The sequence below is a fragment of the Xenopus laevis genome, chromosome 7L (assembly GCF_017654675.1).
Source record: "Xenopus laevis strain J_2021 chromosome 7L, Xenopus_laevis_v10.1, whole genome shotgun sequence".
In the NCBI taxonomy this organism is placed as follows: Eukaryota; Metazoa; Chordata; class Amphibia; order Anura; family Pipidae; genus Xenopus; species Xenopus laevis.
Window position 1 is genome coordinate 123,932,440 of NC_054383.1, and position 25,102 is coordinate 123,957,541.

Genomic DNA, 25,102 nt, shown 5'->3' on the forward strand with positions numbered 1-25,102 from the left:
CCAATATTTATTGAACTAAAATATAAATTAGGGCCTTATGGGGCCCCTATACCTCCTGGGCCCCCTGCAGCTGCAGGATCTGCTTCCTTTGTAGTTACACCCCTAGACTGAGGTCTCCACTACTGAGTATTTTTCCATTTGGGCATCTACAAACAAATAGAGCAAACTTACCTCCAGCATTTTTGATTCTCCAGCTATCAACATGCACAAGACTGGGATTTCAATGCTTCCTTTGCCTAAAATAATAAAAATGTAGAGTATATATAACACATGACCGTTTAAAATATACAGTCACCAGACACTATTTCTCATAACATAAATACTTTGATACACACATATACAAACAAGGACCAAGCTTAACATATTTTTTTTATTTTGATCAATTACTGGGGTTGTAACATTGATCTTAAATAAAAAATGTATTATATAAAATATATGTATGTGTGAAAGGTACAAATATACAGTGAAATAACTCCTTGTGTGTTCCACTCTCATAGATGGAAAGACCAGCCATCCAATATACTGAAAGATAATGTCAACCTTGCCATTTTCAGTCTTCTTCTTGATATGGAAGTTAATTTGGGGTGCTTCTCCAACCTCTCATTCTAATGCCAAGTAGAGCCCCCTGCAGTCTGCCAGTCCACATAGGGGCTACCAAATAGCCAATCACAGCCCTTATTTTGTACCACCCAGGAACATTTTTCTTGCTTCTTTGCTCCTCTCCAACTCTTTTTACATCTGAATGTTGCACATGAGTAAAAAAGGTTGGGGACCCCTGCCCTAGATACACCATACAAGAATAAACAAATTCATTATACAACACCACTATTATTTATTACAAGTATTACTATTATTTGCACTGGAACTCTCCAAGAAGAACCTGTAGGGACCCAACAATTAAGCTTACCTCCAACTCCAGTTTTTTGTCGGGAAATGTGTTCCTCCAGCTTGAATCGGAAACTTGTCTCGCCGCCCATCTGTCCGTGTGACCCATCATCTGCGAGGAGGAAAACAGAGTAATTGTTGTCCAGGGAATAAGTGGGTCCATCCACGTTGTCCATGTAATATGTGGCTGGAAAAGAGCCCTGTATCACAAGAAACAAATAAAAGATGTCCATGACCTTCCTTGTCATTAATGTAGAGTACTGGAAATGACTTGGAGATGCTGCGTTACCTTGGGATTCACTAAGCTTTGCCGGTTGTGTACAATTCCCCAGGGAGCGATTCCCATTGCAACAACTTTGGTCCTGGAATTGGAGTTGGCGGTGGCATGGTCTCTCACTGCCTCCCCCACATATTTGCCAATGCCCACCTGCATCCCTCCTGTCATTATCCAGGCGCCTGAGAAAGAGAGAGAAGGTTCAAGGGAAATGAGTCGATAAAAGATACAGAACAATTTAATATCAGTCTCTTCTTTTTAATAATAAAACGTATTGGCAAAATGGTTTTGATGTTACCTGTAACGTGGATATACTGCTTGTTATATAGACTTACTAAGGGGCAGATTCACTAAGGGTCGAATTTCGAAGTTAAAAATACTTCGAAATTCGACCCTCGAATTGAAATCATTCGACTTCGAATATCGAAGTCGAAGGATTTAGCGCTAATCCTGCGATCGATCGATCGAAGGATTTTTCGTTCGATCGAACGATTAAATCCTTCGAATCGAACGATTTGAACGATTTTGATCTAACGATCGAAGGAAAATCCTTCGATCAAAAAAAGGTTAGCAAACCTATGGGGACCTTCCCCATAGGCTAACATTGACTTCGGTAGGTTTTATCTGCCGAAGTAGGGGGTCGAAGTTTTTTTTAAAGGGAAAGTACTTCGACTATCGAATGGTCGAATAGTCGAACGATTTTTACTTCGATTCGTTCGATTTCGTTCGAATTCGAACGAATTTAACCAATTCGATGGTCGAAGTACCCAAAAAATACTTCGAAATTCGAATTTTTTTCATTCGAATCCTTCACTCGAAGTTAGTGAATCTGTGTAGTTAAGGTAAACCAAATAAATATTTTTATCAAAGTTTAAATTAATTGTACAGGTTTTGGATCCAACATCCGGAAACCCTTTATCCAGAAAGCTCCGAATTATGGAAAGGCTATCTTCCATAGACTCGACTTAATCCAAATAATCCAAATTTTTAAAAATGATTTTCTTTTTCTCTGTAATAATAAAACAGTACCTTGTACTTGATCCCAACTAAGATATAATTAATCCTTATTGGAAGCAAAACCAGCCTATTGGGTTTATTTAATGTTTTCATGAATTTCCAGTAGATTAGGATCCAAATTATCCAGAAAAACCCAGGTCCGGAGCATTCTGGATAACAGATCCCATACCTGTATTGTATATATTTAGTGTCTGTATGCATTTATTGCTACATATGGATGCCTCCATGACAGGTATTCTAAAATCAGGGTGTGTTTTTTAATGCACAGGAATTCACTTGAATAGTTCCAAGCCAGGCAGGCTGGATTCGGTAGTTCTGACTCACTACAAGCACAACAACTAATTGCCCAGTAATTATATTGTTTCAGTTGCTGTTCATTGTTTGCTGACCTAAAACTTCTGCCCTGAATCCAGGCCACCAAGAAGCCTTATGTGCCAAATGTCAAGTCTTTCCTGAGGTTGAACATCACTGAGTGCCATGCACCTCTTATGTTTGGTATTCAGAAGGACATGAAAGGTGGAAAGGTGATGTGTTTAGTGTCTAGACAGATGAGTTCTAAATGCAGCAAATATTCTTCAACAGAAAATGACTTCTACATGGGACAGTATTGCCCTAAGGGCTAAGGCAGAGCTATAGACAGGGGTCCCAACCTTTTTTACCCGGGTAAAAAATGTTGGAGAGCAACACAAGCATGGAAAAATTTCCTGGGTGCCAAAATAAGGGCTGTGATTTGGTAGTCCCATGTGGACTGGTAGCCTACAGGAGCAGCACATCTGGTTTTTATGAAACCAAATCTTGCCTCCAAGCCTGGAATTAAAAAATAAGCTCCTGTTTTGAGGCCACTGGGAGCAACAGCCAGTAGATTGGGGAGCAAAATGTTGTTCACGAGCCACTGGTTCGAGATCACTGCTTTAGTGTGGGGGTTATTAACCTGATCTAATGTTTTTATTAAACAAAGCTCGACCAAACTCAACCATCCATGATTTTACCTTATTTAGAAATAAAGTAACTCAAAAAAGTCGAGTTGGAAAAAAACCCGATAAATTAGAGTGAAAACTCGAATCGTACAAGTTTTTTTTAGATTTTACTCTTGAATCACTTGATTTTTTCATGTTATCTCCCAAAACCCCCGAATTTTTGAGATTATCTGGCTAAACCCCCAGCAGACCACAATATCTTCAAATTGGCATAGAGACACCTGCCATTGACTTATACATCACCTTGACAGGTTTGAGATGCAGGATTTTCAGGTTCTAGCTTTTTGCAGCATCGGGGTATGATAAAAAATTTGAGTTTTTGCCCAAAAAAGCCCGACCACAAAAAAATCTAGGTTTAATAAATAGCCCCCTGTGTGTTTGTTACCACCTCTATTTTCTTCTTGACTCTAATAAAGTGATACAGAACAAGAAAAAAAAAGTGATGGCAGGTCTCTTTTCACTGACTAGAATAGGAGCCACCACCAGCAGCCCACGGCTTACAGTGTAGTGACCCATAGCAATTGCTGGACTAAATTCAATGCTGCTTGTGGCTAAAATGAGAAACCCGCAACCTCATTAGTGAAATGCCTTCGACAAGAGACATTTCTTGAAAGGATTACAGAACAGTGATGTATGCACTATAGACAGAAGATCAACTTAAAGTACTGTTACACCTTTCGTTTATCGGTGCCTTTAAATCAATCATCCATAATGCCACTTCAAGCTGTCAGGTACTTTATAACTGCAACAACTGGTTCAACAATACAAAACTCTGTCCTACAGCGATTGTAAGTCCAGCATTGACATTTTCAAGCTTTGATTTGGGATTCCAAATTGGGTCTCTATGTCATTTAGGGTGGTTCTCCATGATAATTATTGTTATTATCCTTTATTTAATATAGTGCAGACAGTGCTTTATAGAGATTATACATCATTCCCAGCAGTCCCTGCCCCAGTGGAGCTTACAATCTAAAGGTCCATGTCACATTCACACTCACTGGAATCAGGAGCCAATGCACCTGCTAGTATTGAGGGTTGCAAGAAATTTAAGAAATTGGAGTACCAGAGAGAACCCCATGCAGAGAAGGGGAAACAATACAGGTATGGGATCTGTTACCCAGAATGTTCGGGACCTGTCGTTTTCCGGATAATGGATCTTTCCATAACTAGTCTACTAGTCTAAAAGTCTACTAGAAAATCATGTAAATGTTAAATAAACCCAAGAGGCTGGTTTTGCTTTCAATAAAGTTTAATTATATTTTCTTAGTTTTAATCAAGTGCAAGGTACTATTTTATTATTACAGAGAAAAAATGTAGATTATTTGTATAAAATGGAGTCTATGGGGCAGATGTGCGAAGTGGCTAACGCTAGCGACACCCGCAGGGACATTGCCAATTCACTAACAATCGCAAGCGCCAATTCGCTACCGAACCAGACCATAGATATCAAATTTCTTGACCCTATTGCCAATTGGTGAACGGGCACTACTCCGCAAATTCACTAAAGTGCGGATTTTACTGAACGTTACCTCTTTCGCCAGAGTTGACTCCGCCACCTCAGACCAGGCGAAGTGCTAAAAAGAAGATAGATCTTTCTCAATCTTATGTCACTCTGGCGACTTTTCATTTTTTTAATCGGGATTGGCTGCAAAAGTCCTAACTTGGACTTTTTTTGGGTAACCGATTTTCTCCACACACTTTATAATATATGGAACATTAATTTTACAGTGTGCTCATGAGTAGGGCATCATATTGGTAGGCAAAAATGAACGCTAGCGCACCTTTGCTACAAAATGCTCGCACAGCCAAAGTAACGCTAGTGAAAAGTCACCAGCGTTCGACACCCGAGACAAAACTTTGCATCTTTGTGAATTAGCGTATAAGTAGAGCATTTGCGCCTGGCGAAGTGGTGCGAGGGGTGCGAAGCTGACGCTGGCTAAATTCGCCCGTTAGTGAATCTGCCCCTATGGGAGAAGGCCTTTGCATTATTCTGAGTTTTCTGGATAATGGGCTTCCAGATAATGGATCCCATACCTGTACAAGTAACTTCTTTTCTCTTGTCTGTATCATGGTCACAAAAATTTACCAGCAGGTGGGGCTGTTGTGCCTGTATTCATAAATGATCAGATTACATTTTTGCTAATATAATGGAATCACTTATGTATGTAAACTTCAAAGGTGCTTAGAAAAGCGCAAGTATTTGGTATAAGAAAGCTGAGAGGGGCAAAAAGGACAACTTATCAGCAGTGTTAAAATGTGTTATTTTATGAGAAATGCCTAATACAAGAGAAACCATCACCATGAAGTCATGGTGACAGTAAAGACAGGTAACCAAGTGATAGGGAATTAATTCCAGTATATGAGGATGCCGGATTTGCATTTCCCCTGTGCAATGACGACTCTTTAAGGCTAATGCAAATAGTAATGACTACATAGGTTTCCATAATCTTTTGACATGCAAAGTAGCACTGCACATAGGCTAACATTGCATTGGGTGGCTGTCCAGCATCTAAGGGAGTCAACCAAAGTGTAACCTATTGCTCCCTATAGAGCAGTGATCACCAACCAGTGGCTAGTGAGTAGAGATGGGTGATTTTTTTCGCCTTCTTTCGTCGCGGAAATGACACCCAAAGACTTGTATGGCGGTGTGCGACAAAAAAAGAAGCTCGTCGAAAAAATTTCGCTGTGCATTTTAATGCCCGTCTGCGACATTTCACCGGCGGCTATTTTTTGGCGAATCGAAAAAGGTCAAATTCACCCATCCCTACTAATGAGCAACATGCTGCTCTCCAACCCATTGGATGTTGCTCCCAGTGGCCTCAAAACAGGTGGTTATTTTAAAATTCCTGGCAAGTTTTGGTTGCATAAAAAAACAGGTGTCCTGCCAAACAGAGTCTCCTGTAGGTTGCCAGTCCACATAGGGGCTACCAAATGGCCAATTACAGCCCTTATTTGGCATCGCCAAGAAAATTTTTCATACTTGCATTGCTCCTAAAACTCCTTTTACATCTGGATGTTGCTCACAGGTAAAAAAGATTGGGGACCCTGCTGTAGAGCAAAGAACAAAAGCATGTTATGGGCTGAGACTGCTGAATATTTAAAGGAGAAATAAACCCTTTGTGGTGTTTATACATTTCCTGATTCAGCATGGGAAAAACTTGCTATTGATATTGTGGGTCCTTTTACAGATGCTCCTATAAACTGTAGATTTGCTATAACCTTGATAGACTATTACAGTAAATAGCTTGAAATTGCATTTGTTTCTCATATAACATCAGCTACAGTAATAACATTTCTATCTACAGTCTTCAGCAGAGAAGGTAATGCAAAGGAGTTAATATCAGACAACGGACCACAGTTTGTCTCATATGAGTTTGAATCCTTTCTGAGAGAGAGGAATATTGTGCATAGGAAATCTTCAGTGTATTACCCACAAGCAAATGAAATCGAGCGATTCAAAAGAAGTCTGAAAGAAGCACTACAGACAGCAAATCTTACTGGGAAATCTAAGAAAATATTTACAACAGAGTTCCTACATAACTACAGAGCAATGTGCCATGCAACAACCCAATCATCTCCAGCTGAATTATTACATGGCAGACAGATGCGCACTAAGTTACATGTTGCAGACATCAAACTTCCACTAAATACTGTGCCTACAAAATCATCTACTGCTGTCATTGTGAAACGTCAACAAGCCAAATGCAAGGCTTATACGGACAGAAAACGTGGTGCAAGAGAAGTACACTTTCAGCCTGGATCTTTACTCAGAATTAAGAAACCAGGAATACTGCAACAAGGACAATCTAAATGTACTACACCACTTGAAGCAAGACGCCAGCGAGGACCATACACATGTGAACTGTCTGATGGATGCATATGGAATGCAAGTTGTTTTGCTCCTGTTAGATATGACTTTGGAGAAGCTCCATTTGATGAAGGACATTTTCCTACTCCTGATGTCAACTGCAATAGGCCTGAAGAAAGTGAACATATAAGGCGTACTGAGAGAATCAGAAAACTACCTGCATGGACCAAGGACTTTGTGATACGAAGAATTTATGATGTGATATTGCTTTAAGATATATACTGTTTAATTGTTGCTGTTTATTACATTTGTCCAATGTTTGCTACTTTACGCGGAATATGTGGTGCTTATACAAATGGCCTGCAGATGTCACTGTGCACACGAGTTATACTGTGTATGCATAGTACTTTCTATACTGCTTAAGAGAGATAGAGTTGGAAGTTACTGTTGTGTAATGGCTGCATGAACCTGCTAATAACGCACTGTTATACTCTACTCATCCTCGGCTACCAAAACATAACACCCTTAATAAAAAAAAAACCTACCCCTTACCCTACATAGACCCCCCTCCCTCAGGGGTGCATTAACGCATAGGTTAGCCTAGACTATAGCCTAGGGGTCCATTAATGGTCAGGGGCCCATTGGTTTTTCTTGCAATTTTTTTTTATTTAAAAAAAAAATTCACCGACCGGCTGGTCCGGCATCCACTGAGTGACCTGCCATTGACGCCCCCCCTGCCCGTGCCCGCGCTGATGCTTGCTGCCTGGGATGGGTAAAATTAAGGCAGGCCAAGGAGGCAGGCCGCAGTTCAGGTGCGCTGCATGCATCAGTGCAAGCCAATCTGTTTAACTAAGCCGGCTCGGGCTGTCTTCTTCGTAATTGGCCTTCGCTGAAGCAGATGCGTGGCTTGGAAGAATTGAGCACGCACTCTCAGGCGTAGTCCGACGCGGAGCAGAACTGACAGCCAGTCTGACTCTCTTGACCCTTCCTTACAAATCCAACTATTAGCTTACTATCTAAAGGGCAGATTCCCTTAAGGTCGAAGTGACTAACGCTAGTGAAAATTCGCCAGCGTAACATCATTTCAGAACTTCGCTGATTTCCTAACAGGCGCTGGCGTCACTTCGCTAGCGAAGGAGATAAACGCTAACATTGCTTCGCACTCTAACGTCAGGTGAATTTTTGTTCTGGGGAATGGATGTAACTCTGTAAATTTACTAAGATGCAGATTTTACTGAACGTTACCTCATTCACCAGACTTGACTTCTCCAGCTCAGACCAGGCGAAGTGCATAGGACTTCTTCCATTTTTACTGCAAAAAAGACCCAAAAATGCTGGCATCTTTTCCTATTTTCAGAGTGAAAGCCTGCAAAGGTCTGTAAAATCTTTTTTTGGGTAACCGGGTTCCCCCATTTTCTAACTTATTGAAAATAAACTATATACTCATGTGTAGGGCATTATAACAACTCTATTTTATTTATTAAGGTTCCCTGGACTTGTGTAATGTAATAAATTTGCTGCAATATATATGTCCATTCAACTTTATCATTTCCCATCGTATGCAAATTAGGTAATGCTAGGGCATCTTCGCTTTGATTGCCGCAGTAACGCTAGCGGAAATTAGCCAGTGTTCGGTGCCCTGGATGCAACTTTAGGGAATTGGCATTGTTCTAGCTAATTTTCACCTGGCGAAATGTTGCGATGGCTGTAAATCCAGCGATGGCGAATTGTCGCTGCTTAGGGAGTCTTTTTACGCAGTTGCCACTTGCCAGCCTGATTATTCCTTCAATCCTGTCTAAATAATTGTCTCCCTCCCAGAGTCCCAGGCAGCTGGATGGGGGCACCACGCTTCCCAGGTAGGCAATAGCTGTGTACCACTACCTGCTGTTTTTTAAATACCAAGCCAGCCAGGCCACTGAGAGGCCAGCTATTTAGTAGCAGGTGTGAGTGGCCATTCACAGGGGTCGGCAAGCAGCAGGGCACCCAGCACCTGGCCAGGCCCCTGAAACACTGTCTGTGAAATATTTTTGCTTTCAGAAAATTTGCAGCCTGTAGACAGTGAAATCGTGTTTGTTGCCTGCAGATAGTGAAATCATTTCTGCAGACAGTGAACTAACAGTGAAATCATTTTTGTTATAACAGAGGCATTTGCCTGGGGGGCAGCTAAGCTGGGGGAGGTCTATGTAGGGTAGGGGGTACGTTTTTTTTTATTAAGGGGTTGTTTCTCCTTTAAGTGCTTCATTTCTAAATATTGTCCACAAATGTGGGTCTTATTCACTGCTGCCAATATGTTAGCCGCACTAATACCATTGCAATCGAAGAATAAACCAGCTCTAAATCATAGTGATGTCTCCATGCTTTAAGCGCTGGTTTATTTGTCGATGGCATTGATGTGAGATTTCTGGTGGAGAACTTCTTTAACCAACTTGGGAGAAAATATTTTTTGTGGGACTTATGCTATTTGTTAATATTAACTGATTAGCTGATCCTGGGCCGGATTCATCGGGCGAGTGTCCCTAGGCCGACCAGTCTGATCGCCTGCAGTCCCCCCACCGCTGCCGCCAATACCACAAGTGCAAGAGCGCTGGCGAACGTGGATGCAGCTGGGAAGGCGTGCGTTCCTAGCACCTGCACTACAACCTCCTGCCGTGTGCGCATACGCGCCAGTGAACGGCACAGTTGAATGGGGACGCAGAGGTCCCCATATTGCGGCTGGGCGGCATGCCGCCCCTAATTTTTTGCCGCCCTTGGCTTGGGCCTATGTGGCCTCGCCACAAATCTGGGCCTGAGCTTATCCCTCTGTCTGATCTTGACAGATCAAACTGTGGGGCTGCCCATTGTAAGGGGGCCCCCTTGAAGGGCAGATTAGGGTGATATATAGATCTGCTGAAAGTTATAGCCAAATTATTGTTATGATTATATTTTATTACATCAGGGACTTTGTTACCCGGTAAGGAGGAGTCTCAAAAAAGTGTTGGACTGCACCCCAAAAAAATAAATATCTGCCTCCAGATGGCAAACATATCTGACAGATGGAGGGTCAGAGGTGACAGACTTTATAGATGTAAATGGTGCAATATACACACTATCTATTGTTAACTAACCCCACTATCACTGCGGGTGTAATAATGAAGTAAGAAATACTATACTATATATTACCCTCTCTCGGTCTATCCTGAGCTTACAGCGCTGGTTTATTCGACACAATTGTTACTGCTGCCTATCCGAAGGAGAATGGATCATCCAAACCAGCAAAGGGAGTGAACTTCAGAAATCATAGACTTTTCCTTTCTTTTCAATGTACAAATGTGACATACCATTCAAGAAATGCTTTATCTATAGCTGTGGCCCCCCTATTACCCACTGAAAAACTTCCTCATTCCTTTTTATCTTGGTAGCAAATGGAATGTCAATTTACATTGCATTGAAGTTAGACTTACATTGAAACGACGCCAACAGGGTTCAGATAAATAATATTAATTATGAATAATTACTAAGTGCATATATTGCAACATAGCTGGCAGCATTTCAGCATCAAAGATTAGCTAAGCAGCCTGCCATTACCCTGAATATGAATAATATATTGGGTGGTTGCCTGTGTAGGTGCATCTTAGTTAAGGTGAAAGGTTAGTGTATGGGGCCCTGAAAGTTCTGTGACTTCAGATTAATACAGCAGTACCATTTTATGGTATTCAATTGACCATGAGTACTTGAGGAAACTGATTGGTACAACTGGGGGACTGTAAGGGTGATATATAGCCAATCAAAATGCCCTTTTTACTGTAATACTGTAATGCCTCAAGAGATATGACACAGAATGCTTGGGCAATAGTAGAATTAGGAATACTTTTCAAGTTTCTCCTTTTCCATAAATGAAGCTTCCAAGCATTAGGATTGGTAAACACTATTTCCATGTCAATGGAATTAAAATAATGCTCCATTTATTAAGAAGGTCCAAACATCTAAGTGACTTACCTGACACTTAGGGGCCGATTCACTAACTTCGAGTGAAGGATTCGAAGTAAAAAAACTTCAAATTTCGAGTAGTTTTTTGTGCTCCTCGACTATCGAATTGGCGTAAATTCGCCTGAGTAGAATGATTCGAATAGATCGGGCGCAAAAACGCTGCGACTATTCGCCATTCGATAGTCGAAGTACTGGATTGAGCACAAAAACGCTGCGACTATTCACCCATTCGATAGTCGAAGTACTGTCTCTTTTAAAAATACTTTGACTGCCTACTTCGCCACCTAAAACCTACCGAATTGCTTTAAAAGCCTATGGGAAAGTCCCATAGGCTTGTTTTCCAAGTTTTTGATAGAATAAAAAGGCATTCGATCTAATGAAAATCCTTCGAGCAAATATTCGATCAAGTGCCTATTTCGCCAATTTCGCCAGCGCATAAATTCGCCCGAATTGCCTATTCGATTCTATTCGATTCTATTCCCCAGTCGAATTTCGAGGGATTTAACCCCTCGAAATTCGACCCTTGATGAATTTGCCCCTTAGAAACATGGTTATTTGATCATATAATGTACTGGACAACATTTCCCTAAACCATAGAAATGGGGGCAGAGGATTTTGTGATTGATTTTGAGTTGCTTTAAAGGAGATGTTTACTAGTATGATGTAGAGACATATTCAATTCAATTTGTAATTGGTTTTCTTGTTTTTATTATTTGTGGTTTTTGAGTTATTAAGAATTTTGGTCAGCAGCTCTCCAGTTTGCAATTCCAGCAATCTGGTTCCTAGGGTCCAAATCACCATAGCAACCACTCATTAATTTGAACAAGAGACTGGAATATGAACAGAAAAAGGACCTGGATAGAAAGATAATAAAAAGTAACAATAAATGTGTAGCCTTACAGAACATTTGTTTTTTAGATGGGGTCAGTGACCCCCATTTGACAGCTGGAAAGAGACAGCTATAAATAATGAAGACCAGTTGGAAAGTTACATAAAACGGGTATGTTCTATAACATACTAAAATTAACTTAAAGGTCTGAAATGTATAAATATAAACAAATATTTAGTGGCTCTTTCCACCTTATTTGAGACAAAATACACAGACATTCCTGCATAACTCAAGACAACACAGTGACCACGTTGTCAGATTTTTCAGAATTTGTTGTTATTTGGACCTCTCACCCGTGCTCTGCGCAGCCTTGACCAGACCCTTCCTCAGGATGTCCTTCAGCCATGTCTTCATTTTAAAGTCCCCATCTCCACCAACAACAGAGACCACCAGGTTTGGTGGAGGGATCTTCCAGTTGTTCGTTATGAGACTGTAAATGCTTCCTGGGTCAGTGTCATCGGACAAGCGGATGAACTAAGACAAAAGGAGAAATAAAAGAGAAATCACTAGAGGCTCAGGGGAAATGGATGATGTAAATCAAGCTGATGACACTCAGTCCCTTTAAAAACTCCAGATCCCATTGGTTCATTAATCCTTTGCACTGTTAATCACAATTGTTTTAACTTGTTGCAAACAAAGGGAAACAAGGTCATCAGATTGGCAAATATAAACCCACACTGCCCTAACTTGGCAATGGGACTAATGACTATTTGTTTCAATTTATACCAGTGGAACTGCTTTTCAAAGGCCTGCTAAACCTTCATGTGTCCCGTCCCACCTTGTGTTCCATCCCTTTGTATTTGCTTAGCAATTTTAAACAACTACAAATGTATTCCCGCTTAAAAGACTGATTTGCAGATTATTCTGGAGATGGCGGAGGTCACATTCTGATCTGCAACTCCTATATAGTAATTATGCTGGAACCCAGTGTTTCTAGTTTTACCTGCTTTGTATATTGTAATGGATGAACCTTTGTTCCCATGGAAAAGATACATTAAATATTTCTAAAAATGAGAGACATTAGATAGACAGACAGACAGACAGACAGACAGACAGACAGATGATACTGGGAGGCACATTTATCAAGGGTTCAATTTCGAATTCATGTGAGTTTTTTTAAACTCCCATAAATTCGAAATTCGACTAGTCCAAATGTATTAATCAACTCAAGTTAATTTAAACAACCCGAAAACTTGAATCAAAGTCGATTCGAATGATAAAAACTCAATTCATATTTAACATACTAGATTCGAGTTTTTTTCTCTGAAAAAAACTTGAATGTCAGGTAGGCTATAAACATCACCAAATTGATCCCTGGGCCTCTCCCAATGACTTATACAGTAATTTATTACTTGAAAAAAGTATCCAGTAAACTACTTAAAAAATCAAAACTTTTTTATTAAATAAATATAACACAAAAATGGTACATACTGACCCTCAAATAGTCCACGAAATGCGTAAAGTGGACTATTTGAGGGTCAGTATGTGCCATTATTTTTATTATGTGGATTTAATAAAAAAGTTTTGATTTTTTAAGTAGTTTACGGGATACTTTTTTCAAGTAATTATTTGAGAGTGCCTTGGGAACTAGCGCAAAATCCAGGAACTTTTATTGCCTTGTGTGGACAGGCAAACTAGACTCCCCCTACATAAAGGTATATTTCCTGTTCATTTATTTACAGTCATTTTTACAGGTTTTAAAATAGAATAAGGCTAGAAATGGTGTATTTTGTATACTAAATATAAACATGAACTTACTGCACCACAAGCCTAATCAAACAAATAATTTATGCTTTCATAGTTGGCTACAGGGGGTCACCATCTTGTAACTTTGTGAAACATCTTTGCAAGACTAAGACTACTGTGCACATGCTCAGTGTGGTCTGGGCTGCTTAGGGATCGTCATAAACAAAGCTGCTTGAGTTCTGCATGGCTGGGAAGTAAGGATGGGGCTCCCCCTGCTGTTCATAAGTATGATTGTTTCCCTGCTCAGCAGTTAGGGACTGTCTGACAATTCCTATCCACAGCAGTAAAGAAGGGAGAATTTCACTGCATACAGTCAGGTTTCTTATAAAAACGGTGCACATTTTTTTAATTAAAGTATATTGGAGATAGGTTTCTTTTTCATTAAAGAATGTAAAAATGGTATTTTATTGTTTTGCCTTTACATGCCTTTTAATAAGTCCCAAATTCAAAAGGCCATAGTAGATATTTTTCAAATCAACCTCTCTGCACAAACCTCCTGTTTTGACAACTGACAGGCCCATAAAGACACCATCCAAGGGCTCTGCATCCAAAAAGCCTCTAGGCAAAAAAAGCTCAATAACCAAAAGTGAACTGCTCCTGAACAGCAATTAACACAACTACAGACATCACTTAATAAGAAACATATAGAACAGTTACTAAGCAGATTTAAATAATAAAAGAAGAACTACAACAACTAGATCTGCAGAAAATGGAATTCGTAAACTAAAAATAAGAAATGATTATAAGAGAAACAAAATAGGGGAATTATCAGCAAAACAAATTAAAAATATAAGAATGAGGACACAAATTCGAACTATTCTAGATGAAATGGATAAGACATATAATACAAAGCACATAGCTGACTATTTTGCGAAGTTCAACCAAAAACTCTACAACAGAGACCTGGACACCTTCCAGACCTCTAGGCAAGATATAGAGAAGTTCTTATATCAGACCAACCTCCCAAAATTAACAGAGACCCAACATACACAACTGAACACACAAATCACCACAACAGAGATTGAAAGGGCAATGAAACATCTTTTATCTCATAAGGCCCCTGGCCCCGATGGCTACATGGCCATATACTATAAAACACATGCAGATCTTCTGATCCTGCAATTAGCACAACTATTTAACTATGCTGCTTCACAGCAACAATTCCCCAAGGAGATGCTTGAGGCACATATCGCTTTAATCTATAAATATGGGAAAGACCCCAAACAATGTGCCAACTAGAGATGTCGCGAACTGTTCGCCGGCGAACTTGTTCGCGCGAACATCGGGTGTTCGCGCTCGCCGGAAGTTCGCGAACGTCGCGCGACGTTCGCCATTTTGGGTTCGCCATTGTTGGCGCTTTTTTTTGCCCTCTCACCCCAGACCAGCAGGTACATGGCAGCCAATCAGGAAGCTCTCCCCTGGACCACTCCCCTTCCCTATAAAAACCGAAGCCCTGCAGCGTTTTTTCACTCTGCCTGTGTGTGCTGAAGAGATAGTGTAGGGAGAGAGCTGCTGCCTGTTAGTGATTTCAGGGACAGTTGAAAGTTTGCTGGCTAGTAATCGTTTTGATACTGCTCTGTTATTGGAGGACAGAAGTCTGCAGGGTTTGAGGGACATTTAAGCTTAGGTAGCTTTGCTGGCTAGTAATCTACCTTCTACTGCAGTGCTCTGTATGTAGCTGCAGTGGGCAGCTGTCCTGCTTCTGATCTCATCTGCTGACTGCTGCAATAACAGTAGTCCTTGTAAGGACTGCTTTTATTTATTTTTTTGTTGTTTTACTACTACTACTACTACTACTACTATAAGAGCCCAGTGCTATTAGTCTAGCAGTGTTGGGGAGTGGGACTGGTGTGCTAATCTGCTGCTCCTAGTAGTTCAGCAGCACCAACTTTAATTTTTTTTTTTAATATTCATTTTTTTTTTATTTTACTTTTTTTTATTTTACTACCGCTGTAGTAGTGTATAAGTTGACCTTTTAGGCATTATTTGCCCTGTAGGCATTATTTGCACACTGTTTTCTTCAACCCGCCATCGAGCTGTGTGACCTTGTTCACATTCTGTCTAAATATCCATAATATTACCGTCTCCAGAAAAAACACCGGAGTCACTTTTTTCAAGCAGCCATAATATATTTTACGTAATCCGTATCCACCGCTGTAGTAGTGTATACGTTGGCCTTGTAGGCATTATTTGCACACTGTTTTCTTCAACCCGCCATCGAGCTGTGTGACCTTTTCCCATTCTGTCTAAATATCCATAATATTACCGTCTCCAGAAAAAAACACCGGAGTCACTTTTTTCAAGCAGCATTCATATATTTTACGTAATCCGTATCCACCGCTGTAGTAGTGTATACGTTGGCCTTGTAGGCATTATTTGCACACTGTTTTCTTCAACCCGCCATCGAGCTGTGTGACCTTGTTCCCATTCTGTCTAAATATCCATAATATTACCGTCTCCAGAAAAAACACCGGAGTCACTTTTTCAAGCAGCATTCATATATTTTACGTAATCCGTATCCACCGCTGTAGTAGTGTATACGTTGGCCTTGTAGGCATTATTTGCACACTGTTTTCTTCAACCCGCCATCGAGCTGTGTGACCTTGTTCCCATTCTGTCTAAATATCCATAATATTACCGTCTCCAGAAAAAACACCGGAGTCACTTTTTTCAAGCAGCATTCATATATTTTACGTAATCCGTATCCACCGCTGTAGTAGTGTATACGTTGGCTTGTAGGCATTATTTGCACAGTGTTTTCTTCAACCCGCCATCGAGCTGTGTGAGCTTGTTCACATTTTGTCTAAATATTGATAATATTATCGTCTCTAGAAAAACCACTTGAGTTACTTTTTTCAAGCAGCATTCATATATTTTACGTAATCCGTATCCACCGCTGTAGTAGTGTATACGTTGACCTTGTAGGCATTATTTGCACACTGTTTTCTTCAACCCGCCATCGAGCTGTGTGAGCTTGTTCACATTTTGTCTAAATATTGATAATATTATCGTCTCTAGAAAAACCACTTGAGTTACTTTTTTTCAAGCAGCATTCATATATTTTACGTAATCCGTATCCACCGCTGTAGTAGTGTATACGTTGACCTTGTAGGCATTATTTGCACACTGTTTTCTTCAACCCGCCATCGAGCTGTGTGAGCTTGTTCACATTTTGTCTAAATATTGATAATATTATCGTCTCTAGAAAAACCACTTGAGTTACTTTTTTTCAAGCAGCATTCATATATTTTACGTAATCCGTATCCACCGCTGTAGTAGTGTATACGTTGACCTTGTAGGCATTATTTGCACACTGTTTTCTTCAACCCGCCATCGAGCTGTGTGAGCTTGTTCACATTTTGTCTAAATATTGATAATATTATCGTCTCTAGAAAACCACTTGAGTTACTTTTTTTCAAGCAGCATTCATATATTTTACGTAATCCGTATCCACCGCTGTAGTAGTGTATACGTTGACCTTGTAGGCATTATTTGCACAGTGTTTTCTTCAACCCGCCATCGAGCTGTGTGAGCTTGTTCACATTTTGTCTAATATTGATAATATTATCGTCTCTAGAAAAACCACTTGAGTTACTTTTTTTCAAGCAGCATTCATATATTTTACGTAATCCGTATCCACCGCTGTAGTAGTGTATACGTTGACCTTGTAGGCATTATTTACACACTGTTTTCTTCAACCCGCCATCGAGCTGTGTGAGCTTGTTCACATTTTGTCTAAATATTGATAATATTATCGTCTCTAGAAAAACCACTTGAGTTACTTTTTTTCAGAACGCATTCATATATTTTACGTAATCCGTATCCACCGCTGTAGTAGTGTATACGTTGACCTTGTAGGCATTATTTGCACACTGTTTTCTTCAACCCGCCATCGAGCTGTGTGACCTTGTTCACATTTTGTCTAAATATTGATAATATTATCGTCTCTAGAAAAACCACTTGAGTTACTTTTTTTCAAGCAGCATTCATATATTTTACGTAATCCGTATCCACCGCTGTAGTAGTGTATACGTTGACTTTGTAGGCATTATTTGCACAGTGTTTTCTTCAACCCGCCATCTAGCGTGTGTGTATTATCGTTTCCAGAAAAACCAACTGAGTTTTTGTTGTTGTTGTTGTTTTTTTAAAAATAATGCCAGGCAAAGGCAGGCCGCCACGCAGAGGCCGTGCTAGGGGCCGTGCTGCTATGCAATCCTGTGGCCCTAGCAAATTTCCCAGTTTTAAAAAGCCAATGACCCTGAACTCCCAAAATGCTGAAGAGGTAGTTGACTGGCTTACACAGCACACCCCATCCTCTACCGTTTCTAACTTTACCACAACATCCTCCTCATCCTCCACTGCTATGGCCACCCCACGTAACACTTCCTCCACCACCGGTGCCCCTTCTTCACTGGGGTCAGAGGAGTTATTTTCCAATGAGTTTCTTGAACTGAGTAATGCGCAACCATTATTGCCAGAAGAAGATGAAGGAGATGAGGACCTTACACCAGATTTAATTCTGGCAGAGAACACGATAGAGATGGACATAATGAGTGATGAGGAGGAGGTCCCCGCTGCTGCTTCCTTCTGTGATGTGTCAGAAGAAATTGATGCATCTGAGGAGAATGATGATGAGGAGATTGATGTTTTGTGGGTGCCTAGTAGAAGAGAGCAAGAGGAGGGTAGTTCAGATGGAGAGACGGAGAGTCAGAGAGGCAGTAGGAGAATAAGACTTAGAAGAAGCAGGGAGGACAGCCCGCAGGGATCAGCAGGGCAACAACATGTATCGGCACCTGTGTTCAGCCGGCCAACGCACCCGCCATTGCCGCCAATACCGCCAACTCCGCCAACTTCTACTGTTACCGCCAGATCGCACACTTCCAAAAAGTCAGCAGTGTGGGATTTTTTTAATGTGTGTGCCTCTGACAAAAGCATTGTAATTTGCAATGAGTGCAGTCAGAAACTGAGCCTTGGTAAGCCCAACAGCCACATAGGTACAACTTCTATGCGAAGGCACATGAGCGGCAAGCACAAAGCACTTTGGGAGCAACACCTCAAAGGCAACAGGCAAACTAAAAGCCACACTCCTTCTGGTCCAGCATCTTACTGCTCTACCTCTGCTCTCCTTGACCCGTCTGAACCACCCTCCACTCCGCCTTCCACCTTGACCACCTGTTCCCATTCCCAGTCATCTGCCACCAGCCAAGTTTCTGTGAAGGCCATGTTTGAGCGTAAGAAGCCAATGTCTGACTGTCACCCCTTGCCCGGCGTCTGACAGCTGGCTTGTCTGCACTCTTAGCCCGCCAGCTTTTACCATACCAGCTGGTGGACTCTGAGGCCTTCCGCAAATTTGTAGCAATTGGGACACCGCAGTGGAAGGTACCCAGCCGCAATTTTTTTTCTAAAAAGGGAATACCACACCTGTACCAACATGTGCAGAGCCAAGTTACCGCATCTCTGTCACTTAGTGTTGGGCCAAAGGTCCATATGACTACTGACGCATGGTCCTCCAAGCATGGTCAGGGCAGGTATGTCACCTACACTGCCCACTGGGTGAACTTGGTAATGGCTGGGAAGCAGGGAATGGGTAGCTCAACAACAACAGTGGAGTTGGTGTCACCGCCACGGATTGCACGCGGTTCTGCCACCACCTCTACTCCTCCATCGCTCTCTACCTCGTCTTCTTCTTCTTCTTACTCTGCTGCTGGGTCCTCCTTCTCCTCCTCCACACCTGTGCACCCCCAGCTCCCCTAGGCTATTCGACGTGCCAGGTACGCCGTTGTCACGCTGTCTTGGGGATGACGTGCCTGGAAAGCAAAAACCATACGGATCTGTACTCCTGTCATCTCTGCAGTCACAGGCCGATCGGTGGCTGACCCCACACCAACTGCAGATCGGAAAAGTGGTGTGTGACAATGGAAGCAATCTGTTGGCAGCGTTGAGACTAGGCAATTTAACACATGTGCCCTGCATGGCACATGTGTTAAATTTAATAGTCCAACGTTTTGTCTCCAAGTACCCAGGATTCCAGGACGTTCTCACCCAGTCCAGAAAGGTGTCGGCCCATTTCAGACGTTCCTACACAGCCATGGCACGCCTTGCTGACATTCAGCAGCGCTACAACATGCCAGTCAGGCGTTTGATTTCTGACAGCCAGACTCGCTGGAATTCAACGCTCCTTATGTTGGAACGTCTGCTGCAACAACAAAGGGCCGTCAACGAGTACCTTTTTGAACTGGGTGGTAGGACTGGATCTGCACAGCTGGGGATTTTTTTCCCCCGTTACTGGGTGCTTATGCGCGATGCCTGCAGGCTCATGCGACCTTTTGAAGAGGTGACAAATATGGTCAGTCGCACCGAAGGCACCATCAGCGACCTAATACCCTTCGCTTTCTTCCTGGAGCGTGCCGTGCGACGAGTGACAGATGAGGCTGTAGACCAGCGTGACGAGGAGCTGGAAGCGCACGATTTCTGGTCGGAATCACCAGAACGAACCCAGGCACCTGCTGCAACGCAGGGAGAGGTGCCAGAAGTGGAGTCAGAGGAGGAAGGTGGCTTTGTGGAGGAGGAGGAGGAGGACCAACAGGAGCAGGCTTCCCAGGGGGCTAGTGGTGACCTTTTGGGGACCCCTGGTCTTGTACGTGGCTGGGGGGAGGAGACCGTGGATGATGCAGTCCTTGATAATGAGGAAGCGGAGATGGATAGCTCTGCATCCAACCTTGTGAGAATGGGGTCTTTCATGCTGTCATGCCTGTTGAAGGACCCCCGTATCAAGAGGCTTAAGGAGAAGGACCTGTACTGGGTCGCAACGCTACTAGACCCTCGGTACAAGCATAAAGTGTCAGAAATGTTACCAACATACCACAAGTCCGAAAAGATGCGGCATTTACAAACCAGCCTGCAAAACATGTTGTACAATGCTTTTAAGGGTGATGTCACTTCAGGAACTCATCAACATTCCAGGGGCAGAGGTGCCAGTAATCCTGCCACGAGCACACCTGCAAGGACAAAGCCCTTTGGCCAGTCTGTAACGTCAGACATGCAAATGTTTTTCTGTCCAAGGCAGCGCCACAACCCTTCTGGATCCACCCTCAAAGAACGCCTCGACCGGCAGGTAGCGGACTACCTGGCATTAACTGCAGATATCGACACTCTGAGGAGCGATGAACCCCTGGACTACTGGGTGCGCAGGCTTGATCTGTGGCCAGAGCTGTCACAATTTGCCATGAACCTCTTGTCTTGCCCAGCCTCAAGTGTGCTCTCAGAAAGGACCTTCAGTGCAGCAGGAGGGATTGTAACTGAGAAGAGAACTCGCCTAGGTCACAAAAGTGTCGATTACCTGACCTTTATTAAAATGAATGAGGGGTGGATCTCGGAGGGTTACTGCACGCCGGAAGACTTGTTCTGACTTCTATGCAGCTGTCCTTCTCTTCAAGCCTCATGACTCCACACACAGCTGTCCTTTAGCGTCCTCCTCCTCCCTCCGCCACCGTTACAAACTAGGGTGCAAACCCTACTGGTTTAATTTTTTCTGGCCTCTGTGCTTCAGTGGCTGCAACCAAAAAAACTGGGCAAACAATGTCTACAAGGTCAACGTATGGCAAAAAATGACTATTTTCAGCATTTATATGGCATATTTTTTCTGGCAACTGTGCTTCAGTGGCTGCGTCCAAAAAAATGCATATTTTCTGCATTTATATGGCATAATTTTTCTGGCAACTGTGCTTCAGTGGCTGCGACCAAAAAAATGCATATTTTCTGCATTTATATGGCATAATTTTCTGGCCTCTGTGCTTCAGTGGCTGCAACCAAAAAAATTTATATTTTCAGCATTTATATGGCATAATTTTTCTGGCCTCTGTGCTTCAGTGGCTGCAACCAAAAAAATTTATATTTTCAGCATTTATATGGCATAATTTTTCTGGCAACTGTGCTTCAGTGGCTGCGACCAAAAAAATTACTATTTTCAGCATTTATATGGCATATTTTTTCTGGCCTCTGTGCTTCAGTGGCTGCGGCCAAAAAAACTGGGCAAACAATGCCTACAAGGTCAACGACGTTGACCTTGTAGGCATTGTTTGCCCAGTTTTTTTGGCCGCAGCCACTGAAGCACAGAGGCCAGAAAAAATATGCCATATAAATGCTGAAAATAGTAATTTTTTGCCATACGTTGACTCAACGTATATGGCAAAAAATGACTATTTTCAGCATTTATATGGCATATTTTTTCTGGCAACTGTGCTTCAGTGGCTGCGACCAAAAAAATGCATATTTTCTGCATTTATATGGCATAATTTTTCTGGCCTCTGTGCTTCAGTGGCTGCAACCAAAAAAATTTATATTTTCAGCATTTATATGGCATAATTTTTCTGGCAACTGTGCTTCAGTGGCTGCGTCCAAAAAAACTGGGCAAACAATGTCTACAAGGTCAACGTATGGCGAAAAATTACTATTTTCAGCATTTATATGGCATATTTTTCTGGCAACTGTGCTTCAGTGGCTGCGTCCAAAAAAACTGGGCAAACAATGCCTACAAGGTCAACGTATGGCAGTTGTTTAAAGAGAACAGTAGATTACTAGCCAGCAAAGCTACCTAAGCTAAAATGTCCCTCAAATCCCTGCAGACTTCTGTCCCTCCAATACAGAGCAGTATCAAGCAGATTACTAGCCAGCAAGCTTACTATCATCTGTCCCTGAAATCACTAACAGCTCTCCCCCTACACTATCTCTTCCAAGCACACACAGGCAGATTTTTCAGATACATTTTTGCCCTTGATCCCCCTCTGGCATGCCACTGTCCAGGTCGTTGCACCCTTTAAACAACTTTAAAATCATTTTTCTGGCCAGAAATGTCTTTTCTAGATGTTAAAGTTCGCCTTCCCATTGAAGTCTATGGGGTTCGCGAACCGTTCGCGAACCGCTCGCATTTTTGCGCAAGTTCGCGAATATGTTCGCGAACTTTTTTTCCGACGTTCGCTACATCCCTAGTGCCAACTACAGGCCCATCTCCTTACTAAACACTGATTTAAAACTGTATGCTAGGTTTAGGTTTAAGAGTCATCCTAGCATTATACTCTAACCCATAAAGGTAGAAGGGTTTCTTTCCAATCGATTCACTCTCTCTAATGGCACATGCCAGGGGTGTCCTTTAGCCCCTAGTTTTCATTTGGTAATGATTATGGCACAAAATGTAAGGGATACACAAATAATCCAGGGAATAGAAGTTGGTTGGAAGGTGTAGTAATTACCAACCCAGTGGAAGACACTAAAGCATTACAATCCATACTGGACATATTTGGGAAAGTGTGATACTATAAGGTAAATGTAAGCAAAACCCAAGTTATTTCAATATTAGTTTCAATATTCCTGATATAACATATCAACAGTTATAGAATACAACTGGAAAAAATTAAATATTTAGGGATTTATTTAATAAAAACTCCTAAAACCTTATTTAAAGCAAACGATCAAGATTTACTGTCAATAGTAAAGACATGGAAAATCTGCATGGTTTGGCCGTATGACTATATTAAAAATTATGGTCTCGACAATTATTCTATATACATTCAGAACAGTCCTTATAGGTGTGCCAAGGTTCTTTCTTCAAGAAACCCAAAAAACGAATTACTGGGTTCATTTAGGAATACAGGAAAACAGGATAACACACCATTTTATGACTTTGCGGTACCTGACATTGAACGATATTATAAGGCCAATATTTTAGACCACAGCTGTGTGTGGCATCTACCCCTACAAAATGAATGGTGGCTTGAACTGGAACAACACTGCGTAGCTCCCATTCTCCCGAGAGAAATGGCAAAATTTAAACAGCTGTACAGAGTTAAACCTGGGTATGGGCAATATGCACAGGCCCTAAGAGCAAATGCCATTTTCATCATTCTATGCCCCAATAAGTGTATTGGAACTCCACACCATAGTCAACCTAAAAACATGGTCACCCAGGGAATATCCATGCTAAAAGCCCAATATGAGGATACCCAATTGAAATCTACAACTACAAGGAGAATACAGCCTTCAGAATTCTACAAATATCTTCATATCAGGCATTTACTTACACAATTCCCCAACCCTGGCACCAGAGACAGGTCTCCTTTGGAGATCATGTGTGCAAGAAATCCAGTGACCCTAAAGGCATTGCTATGTTACAATATACTATCCGTGCCCACACATCAAGAGAAATTTTCAGCAATGCTTAAAGTGGGAAAAAGACTTTTACCAATCTTTTTAAATAGAGGAATGGTGGGGAGCTATATGACAGTTGAAATCACATACAAGCTGTGGGAACCACCAAGAAAACTACTATAAAGTATTACATAGGTGGTATCTCACCCCAGAAAAAATTGCCCAGAATTATCCAGGCTCATCAATGCAGTGCTGGAGAAATTGCAATAACAAGGGATCTATTCTACACATCTGGTGACGTTGCTATAAACTGCGTAGATTCTGGAAACAAGTGTTCCACATTGTTGCAAAGTCCCTAAACATCACCCTGTTACCCACTGATATTGTCTGAAAGGCAGAGATATTATCGGTAGCCAACAGAAATCTTCTAACCTGTCCGATCGCCATGATATGAGAAATGTTGGGACGATCCACACATGGTCCAAAAAACATACGACACACTTTCTCTTTATCTTTGCATCTATGGCCAACATTATTCTGTAGGAAAGCAGGACTATGTCCATGGGGTTGTAGCTTGTAGTATGGTAGCTTGGAATTAAAACTACAACAGGTATAGGATCTGTTATCTGGAAAGCTCCAAATTACAGAAAGGCCATCTTGCATGGACTCCATTTAATCCAAATAATCAAAAATGTTAAAAATGATTTTCTTTTTCTCTGTAATAATAAAACAGCAACTTGTACAAACTAAGATATAATTAATCCTTATTGGAAGCAAAATAAGTCTATTGGGTTTATTTAAATGTTTAAATGATGTTCTCGTAGATTTGTATGTATGTATGTATATTTTTATTTGTGAAGCGCTCCTTGAGGGCAAAACACTGTACAGCAAAACAATAAATTAGTAGTAGCAAACAAGGGGTCATTGGAATAAAAAGTAACAATAAGTGCATTATTAGAAATACAATTCACATAAATATAAAATATAATTACAATACAGATTAAGTGCTCAGTGTCAAGGAAACAAAAGGCTAGAGGACCCTACCCCGTAGGGCTTACAGTCTAAATGGGAGGGTAACATACAGACAATTCAGAGGGGTATTAAGGTGCTGTGGGTTACAGTTTGTTACACTGTTATATAAGTGCCAGTTCAGGTGCTAAGGTAAGATGATCCAAATTATGGAAAGATCCATTATCTGGAAAACCCCTGAGCATTCTGGATAACAGATCCCATACCTGTACTAAAAAGTGGGGGGTAATGATCAGCATCCCCTCAGGTTAATATAGGCCACAGGACTCTGAAGGTATATTATTTATTACAAGAAACATTTGGATAAATCATGTGACACAAGTCACCTCACTAAGCACCCTTTATAACTGGTGACATCACTAAGCAAC

General features: G+C 41.5%; 1 protein-coding gene across 2 annotated transcripts in view; it reads right to left on the minus strand.

The window, feature by feature from the left end:
* trpm4.L (transient receptor potential cation channel, subfamily M, member 4 L homeolog) overlaps positions 1-25,102 on the minus strand; it is a 76,927-nt gene that overhangs the window by 19,379 nt on the left and 32,446 nt on the right. For both annotated transcript variants that reach the window (XM_041569654.1, XM_041569655.1), the window contains 4 exons: positions 12,110-12,290; positions 1,175-1,341; positions 908-1,085; positions 172-236 (listed from right to left, as the gene is read on the minus strand). In XM_041569654.1, the coding sequence (XP_041425588.1) occupies positions 172-236; positions 908-1,085; positions 1,175-1,341; positions 12,110-12,290 (591 nt within the window). The remainder of the gene's footprint in view (positions 1-171; positions 237-907; positions 1,086-1,174; positions 1,342-12,109; positions 12,291-25,102) is intronic.